The sequence below is a fragment of the Phragmites australis genome, chromosome 2 (assembly GCF_958298935.1).
Source record: "Phragmites australis chromosome 2, lpPhrAust1.1, whole genome shotgun sequence".
Classification (NCBI taxonomy): Eukaryota; Viridiplantae; Streptophyta; class Magnoliopsida; order Poales; family Poaceae; genus Phragmites; species Phragmites australis.
The window spans coordinates 34,868,217-34,876,214 of record NC_084922.1 but is presented as its reverse complement, the minus strand read 5'-3'; the positions used below and the strand labels follow the sequence as shown (position 1 = coordinate 34,876,214).

Below are 7,998 nucleotides of genomic sequence, written 5' to 3'. Positions count from 1 at the left end.
CACAATCCCAAGGTCAAGCTCAAGCAAATTCAAAGGCCCAATGAAGGTCAATCAAGTTCAAAACACCCATTCGAAGGTGTCATCTAGTCAAAGTCCTCCCAAATTTAAGGGAGAAGTACCAACAATGTGCAAGTAAAATCACCATCAATAGGTGCCATGAAGACTGCGAATGCCGAAGAGTGACCATTGTCCACCGCCCTCGCAGAAAATAGAGGCAACAATGCCATAGTTTGCTTGCTACCCATCTTTGATCCATACCACTCACAAATGCAGCCTCCAGGGAGTACATGATTGTCAACATGCTCTAGCCAATGAGGAAGTTTTGGGGAACCCCCATCATTTTCAGAAGCACTTTCAGACATGTGTTCTTCACACGTACACTGATGTTCCATACAATTAAATGCAGCTGCTACGACTCTTTGTCATCTCCGAAGAAAGAGTCTCTTGTGGTTGTATCTTGGGGTCACTTCATAACTCGGTGACATAAGAAAAGCCCATATTTCAAAACATCAAATGCATCAAACAGGGCTGTTAGTATCCATTTCACCTTTTATTATCAGTTAACCATGTTTTCATAGCTATTGCAACTTTAAGCAGAGAAGCACACCATCTTTGTGTTTACCTTCACTGGCTGGCACCTCCCAAGATCGCAGTGGAGTCTTATATTTATTTTATGCTTTCACTGGCTGACACCTCCCAAGATCATAGTGGAGTTTATCATTCCTCGCCTTCACTAGCTGGCACCTCCCAAGGTCGCAGTGGGATCGAGGATCCCCTCAGAAGTGACGATGAGTTTCATCGCAACTGAGGATTATCGGGAGCAGTGAAGCGTGCTAGTGCAGTTCACGTGGAGCTATGACACCCTTCAACCCTATTGGCTGGCACTGTTGCTGCTACATGATTGCAATAGAGTTGATAAAATCTTTCAAGAGGTTCTTCACTTGCTAGCACCTCCCAAAGTCGCAGCGGAGTCAAATCCTTTTCAACGATACTGGCTAACACCTCCCAAGGCTGCAGTAGAGTTGATATGTTTCATTTGAGGAGTGGTGCGTCTGTCCGCCACAAGTCAAAGATGTTCATCGCTAGCTGGCTCCGCAAGGCAGACGCAGCGAAAAGCTTTGGGGTGATACTCGACAGCTGTTCTTTCCTTCAAGTTTATGAGCACCAAGTCGAGCCCTCGCTCCTTGCTCTCGCGTAGGCTCAACGTGATGGGGGGCATTTGTACGACGGTATTTTGCCGTATTTTGTGCATAATTCCTTCACATACATACACATATACACACAAAAAAAAAGAAAAAAAGAGAAAAAAGATAGGCGGGCCCTTTTCTTTAAGTTGGCCTGAGCTGGCCCAGCCTCTTCCCCTCCCCCTCTCTCGGCTGACCTGGCCCGCTGCACCTTGCCTTATTCCCCCTAGTCACGCCTATCCTAGCCGCTCGCCCTGACTTATCTCTTCCCCCATGATTATCCCGTCACATAACCACCTCAATCCATTTTCTCCGCGGTGGAACCTCCCCGCTGCCGGCTATAAAGGCATGAGGGGTGCTCGCGGAGAAAGGGAGGCTGGATCCGAGAGAGAGAGAGAGAGAGAGAGAGAGAGAGAGAGAGAGAGAGAGAGAGAGAGAGAGAGAGAGAGAGGAGAAGAAAGGTCTCTCACCTCTTTAATCCATCATCTGTCGTCGCCGTTCTTGCTTGCCCGGAGTACCATGGCCGCCGTCTCTCTCATCGATGGGTCTCTGCAGTAGCCCCTCTCCTATTCCCCTCCTTCTTTCTGCTACAGGGCGTTGGCCAGCCACTGTGTCGTGGCCGTGCGTGAGCAGGGGCGTCGATCGGCCTCTGTGTCGTGGCCGTGTGTGAGCAGGGGCGTCGACATACCTTTGTGCTGTGGTCGTGCATGTGCAGGTGTTTATGGCCAGCCTTCGTGCTGCGTTTGTGCTAGCAGGTGAAGCTGACCGGCGTTCGCGCCGCGTCCGTGCAAACACATGTTTGTTTTGGTGTTTTGACTAGCGTTCGTGTCGCGTCTGTGCGAGGAGTAAGTGGTGCCGACCGGCGTTCGCGTCGCGTCCTTGCGTGTAGGTGATGCTGGCCGGCGTTCGCGTCGCGTCCATGCGTGCAGGTTGTGCTGGCTGGCATTCGCATCGCGTCCATGCGTGCAGGTGGTGCTGGCCGACGTTCACGTCGCGTCCATGCGTGCAGCTGGCGCCAACCGGCGTTCGCGTCCATGCGTGCAGGTGGTGCCGGATGGCCTTTGCGCCACGCCCGTGCGTGCAGGTGTGTTGAATCCCGGCCGGCCTCATTGCCACGACTGTGGAGATGGTGTCGTGTTTGATTTGGTTCGGCTATGTTGTGTTCTGTGATCCAGCCAGCCTCGTCGCTGTGGAGGTGGTGTCGTGCTATGAGTTGAGTGGCCAGCTATTCTTTTTGTTCTGTGGTTATGTTTCGACCGATTTTGCACCGTTGCCGTGATCTGTCACGCTGGCTGAGAGTCAAAGTGCCACCGGCGAGCCGGCAAGGAGTCTGAGTGTCGCCAGTGCGCGTGTTGTGCTCCTCTAGTTTGGTATGTTTGACCCGTGTGTGCTGTTTCGGGTGCTGACGCTAGTGCCGCTGATCCGGTTGCTGCTGTGATGGGTGGGTGTTTGGTACCCCTTTCTTTGTTTGCTGTCATCGACTGGGTGTTAGATTGTCGTCGGCGAACCAGCAGGAGGTCTATGTGCCGCCAGGCGTGCACGGATGGTATGGTGCTTGATGGTCTTATATCATCGTTGTTCTAATAGTTGGCCGGTGTGTTCGTATGGCTAGCATGGTGGCGCCATTGTAGTTCTGTGATGTGGCTCGGTGTGACCTTGCTATCTGCCCTGCCCCTCCCCCTTCCTGTTGCTTGTTACTGGTTGGCATTGTTACTCGCTAGGAAACTTGGTCCTAGTTGAAAACTGTCGACTATACCGTTGCTTGCCATTCTGATGGCTGAGTAGGGATGGCATTGGTGTCTTCAATGATCTGTTGTTTTGGTGACCTGATAGGTGTCATGGACGTATAGGATGTGTTATCAACTACTTGTGTTGGCTGTGATGCTATTGGCTCCCCTGTTGAGCTAATTCCCAAATATCAGTATCTATTGTGGGTTTGTATCATTTATTCAGTTGGTGGACCAATTATACAGGTTCTGGCTTGTATAGTAATAGTGGTTTGGTGCTCCTATGTTGCTAATATTGCCCTACTGTTAGTCTTGTTAATATGACCAGTGGCTTGATCTTGTTCTTCACTGATCCTACCCTGTCTTTACTGATGCCTTTGTGGTTGATCCCCTGGTGTCGTGATGGCCTTTCGACTTTATGTCCCTTTCACCTGATGTTGCCTCTTATCGGTTGGTTGTGATCTTAGCTCTCTGAGACCTTTGTTGGGTGATCTGTGAGCTGGGGAAACCTGTGCCTTCTCATTTGCTGCTGTTTTGGTCCTACTGTTGTGGCCCTACTGTTGTAAGTTTTGTGATCTCATCATGTGTTAATCCGAGGTCTTTTGCTACTAATCATATTGATAGTCTGATGATCATGACCAATGATGATTAATAAGCTCGTTGTTTAGGAGTTTGGTATTGTGTCGTGATTGATGATGTGCATTAAGGCCCGACAATGCCTTTGTGGCTTGTTACCCTTTTTCCTGTGTGGTTTTACTGCCTTCATGGTATTAGCCTTCGTTGTTGAGTTGCTTGTGAGATGTTGTCGAGGTTAGGGGTCGTAGATTGAAGTTTAGAAACGTTGCATTCCATCGGGCTCCCGTGAGGTTGTAGCTGGTGAACTACCGCGTAACTAGACTCCCTCTCCCTCTACTCTCTTGTAGTACCTGAGGTTGAGGCCAGTGATGTGGGGCTATATATTCTGAGGCCTACGTGGCCGATGATGGCCTGTGATATATAAACAGTCCATAAAAGTCACGCTAGATTGTTTGTCCCATCTTTTCCTTTTAATTATTTTTCTAACGCTTACTTTGATCTGTTTTGATATGTGTGACTACAGCTTTGCAGACTGGAAGACAACCTGACGACGACCAGTGAAACAGCTTAATCGGAGGTTGTCTGAGAAACCAGATGTAATTAACCGGAGACCTTGCGAGGCCACGGGAACTAGGAAGACACGATCGCCAAAGCATTAGTTAGATAGCGTGTGCTTTTGTACGTGTGTGTGAGCAAATTGTAAAGTATGAAACTGTACTTTATGATTTCGATAATGAATGAATAAAGTTACGTGTTTCAATTATATTTGTCTCATGTTTTCTCGTATACAATTGTATACTGTCACGCCCGTATATATTCACAATTATGCAATACAGTAATTCGAACACAAATGACAAGTTTCAAATTCGCGAAACAGGTTGATTTTTTTTTTCTACACTCAAGTGAATGAAAATAGCAGCATTCTTGGTTTATTTGGCACTTAGGGACATGCCTTGATGCAGCTGGTGTGTATGTTCATCCTTCTAGATATTATTTGTTGCTTCTCCATGTTTCTTTTAGCACATTGTACGATTAATAATTTGGACTTTTCTGAATCCTTAGTCTTGTGTCTTGTGGCTGATAGAGTTGTAAATTAGTTGAATATTTGTCTCCTTGGATGGCTTAACTAATTACTTTGTGTTTGCACAAGGTTGTCAAATGCAATTATGATGATTGCAGCTGGTGAACAAAACAACAATATTATTGGTTTCTTTGGGCACTTAAGTCTCAGTTGCATCCTTCCTCTCAGATCCAGTCTTGAACTCTGGCACGGTACTCAAATAGGGCCCAATCTCAATCTCAAAGGGTCAGTCCGAGGGCCAAATACGGCTAGGATTGGAGCGGGGCTTTGTTCTTTCAAAGGTTGGGTTGGATAGGGCCTAACCATCGAGTAGTGGGTTGGATTTGGATTCGGGCTGGGTAGGGATGATAGTTTTACCTATTTACTTGTGGTAAATACATTAATAGAGTCGAGTTTGCTACATATTTGCTACCCGCAGGTATGTTCGTGGGCACAAATCACTATCCGAAGAGTATATAGATACAAGTAAGAGTAAGACATACCTATACATATGAAAACCGTTTATCCGTCAATATGTATGACATGCGAGCCAGGTTTACCCTAACCCTAATATTCCAATCACTCCAACAATCTAACTCCAACGCTCCCCGTCACCACTCACACTAGCCTGCGTCCCTGGCTACTCCCTGGCACCCGTTCGCCGTAGGGGGCGCCACCACGTCGCCCATCCATCTTCGCTGCCAATCCCGCCCTTACTCAGAGCCGAGCTACCACCGTCCAATCAGCGGGTAAATAGGTATATCCGTATGTGACAGATTTACTCGCTGCTCTTTGTCCACAGACATTTGCGGTATACTCAGCAAAAATTAATGAGTACAAACTTAAGTGAAAACTATACGTGATTGTCATCCTGTGACTGAGTTGGGGTTTAGGGTGTGCTTGACCCATTTTCAGGCCACGCGGTACCGTGCGGTCTAACGTACCGTCGCTTTACGGCGCAACTGTACAGCCGGGCCCGCCTTTAATTGCGTGTACGAGCTCCTGTTACAGAAGATCCGAGCGCACGGGATGGTGAACCAAACCAGATTCCAGTACGAGCCGGGGGCTGGCACATTTCATCTCAGTTAAAGCCCAGGGCGTCATGTGAAGCTGGACCAATCATGTGGTCTCGTGCTTCGACGGTTAAGTAGCAGTGCTTGCGCCATCAACGTGCCGCGTTGCCTGAATTTGAGTTTGAGGTATCACCAGGTACTTGATCAAGTAACCTGAAAATTCTTGTTAAGGGACCCAGTAGATCCAATGCAGCTAAATCACAGCATAATTAGTCCTTTCTATGCCTCTAATAGGATTCATAATGGTGCCGGGAAGACGATTTTTAAAGGGATCCACAGCCGGGATGGCTGTCCACTTTCCACAATGATCATGCTGCATGATGGCTGTCCCACGTTAACCCCAACAGGCGGCGGGGTCCAAGAATCCCAAAACGGCCCAACCACCTCGCTCTCCCGATGCAACCACGCCGCACCCAAACCGAACCACGCGTACAACTACAGCGCACCACCACGAGCACTCTCCCGATGCAATGCCGGATAGATCGAACCAGATAGAGGAAAGAAAGGCTCGGGCTTGAGCACGCAAAGAACTGGAAAAGCTACCACGACTTGTTCTACGCTGCACCAAGCAGAAACCATGCAACTTGAGAGATGGAGAGACATGGCAGCCTCCAGCCTGACTGAGAGAGTGATACAGAAGGAAGCATACATGGATGGATGGATAAGGACTCAGGAGTGGATTACAAGCATGCGACCACGCCGCGCACCCTACTGTACCTCGGAGAGTGAGAGATCAATCGATACACTGCTTAGATTTTAAGGGGAAAAGGTTACAAGAGATGGACATGGCGAGCACATGTACCTATCAATCGACTAAGACTGGTTACAGACAGACGATGCTTTGGTGCGGTGACTCATGAGATGGTAGAATGGTGAAGAACTAGCTGGCCGGTCGGAGCAGGTGGCGGCTTGCTTGCTACTCGTCGGGGACCTTATAGGCGTCAGCGGTGATCTCGGTCAGCCACAGCCCAGGGAACAGTGACTGCACGGGACAAAGATAGTGTGATTATTAGTTGGATCATAGTGTAATGTCCTTGTGCACAATAACTGATTAATTATTTAATTAGAAGAATATTATTATTGTAGAATAATTGTATCCGCTGAGTAGTGGCTAAAAGCGTATCGAGCGGATAAAATACGAGATTTTTTTTTTCTTCCTAAAACGAGGTGATTAGGAACGGGCGGAGGGCAGTACGGGGAATTGGCTTACATCGAGCTGCCGCTGCACGACGCGCGGCCGCTTCCGGGGACGCCGCCGCGGCCGGGCGCCGGTCAGGGCATAGACGTCCTCCTCCACCTCCTCGGCCGTCAGAGCCACCGCGAACGGCGCGCGCTCGCCGCCCCGCGGCGTGTTGGCCGCCGACTCCCACGGCGACGACGCGGGCGACGCGACAAGTGCCGCCCCACGTGCCGTTGGCCGGCGCTTCCGGTCCCGCAGGTTCCACGGCCTGGCAGCCGTAGCCGCGGGGGTCGCGTCCTGCTGCTGGGGCGGCGGGGGCTGTGGAAACGGCGCTGCCGGAGGCTCGGGCTCGGGCTCCGGCGGCCTAGGCTGCGGCTTCGGTGGGGGCAGACGGAGGCGGTCGGCGGCGTCGCGGAGGTGGTCCATGAGCTTAGCACGGAGATCTTCCAGCCGCCCGTCGCAAGGCTCCTCCTCTACGGCGTCGGCGCCGCCACGTCGGTGCGACGACGAGGAGCGGCGCCGATCGCGTGCCCCGCCTCCGGAAACAGCCGGGAGGGAAGGCACGCGGTGGGCGCGGGGCGGTGGCGTAGGCGCCCACGGCTTCAGGTGGTGCGACGCAGCGGCCGGCGGCTTCGCCCTCGGATCCGCGGTCGCCGCCATGGTCGTCGCGGCCGTCGGCCCGCGGTCTTCCGCGGCGGCAAGGCAACGGTAAAAGCAGAGGCAGGGACGCCCGCCCGGCGTTAAGGCGCGGCGGCAGGGTCGCTGGCGAGGCGGCGGAGGAGGCAAGCAAGAGGGAGGCGAGGCAGAGACGATGCGGTCGCCAGCGTCGCAACGTTTTGTTACGGGGGCAAACAAAGGCAGGCGCAGGCGTGGTGAGGGACGGGAGGCCGTGGGGGTGGGCTGGTGCGTGCGGAGGGGGGCAGTTCGGGTAATTCCTCGGGGCAGGACACGCGCGTCGGAGGCTTGGGCCGGTGGGTGACTCGAAAAGAGCATGCCCGCGAGGTCCACTTCTCTCTCCTCTCTCTCAAATGGCGGTGGACCCGGGATGTCAGCCGGAAAGCACGTGGGCCGGCGTCCCTGAACCGGGTCTTTCCGGCGGAGCGGTGGGACGGGTGCGCGCCGTGCGGCACACTGCCGGCTCTCACGGGGCCCGCGCAGGGCGAGGCGAGGAACAGTACCTGTGGCCTTCCAGGCTACA

At 52.0% G+C, this 7,998-nt stretch overlaps 1 protein-coding gene across 1 annotated transcript; it reads right to left on the bottom strand.

The window, feature by feature from the left end:
- Positions 1-6,256: 6,256 nt before the first annotated feature.
- On the bottom strand, positions 6,257-7,692 carry LOC133908513 (uncharacterized). The gene is made up of 2 exons (XM_062350578.1): positions 6,831-7,692; positions 6,257-6,602 (listed from the first exon to the last, which is right to left on the bottom strand). The coding sequence occupies exons 1-2, from the start codon at positions 7,458-7,460 to the stop codon at positions 6,537-6,539; spliced, it is 696 nt and encodes a 231-aa protein (XP_062206562.1). The 5' UTR covers positions 7,461-7,692; the 3' UTR covers positions 6,257-6,536.
- Between the last annotated feature and the right edge of the window lie 306 nt (positions 7,693-7,998).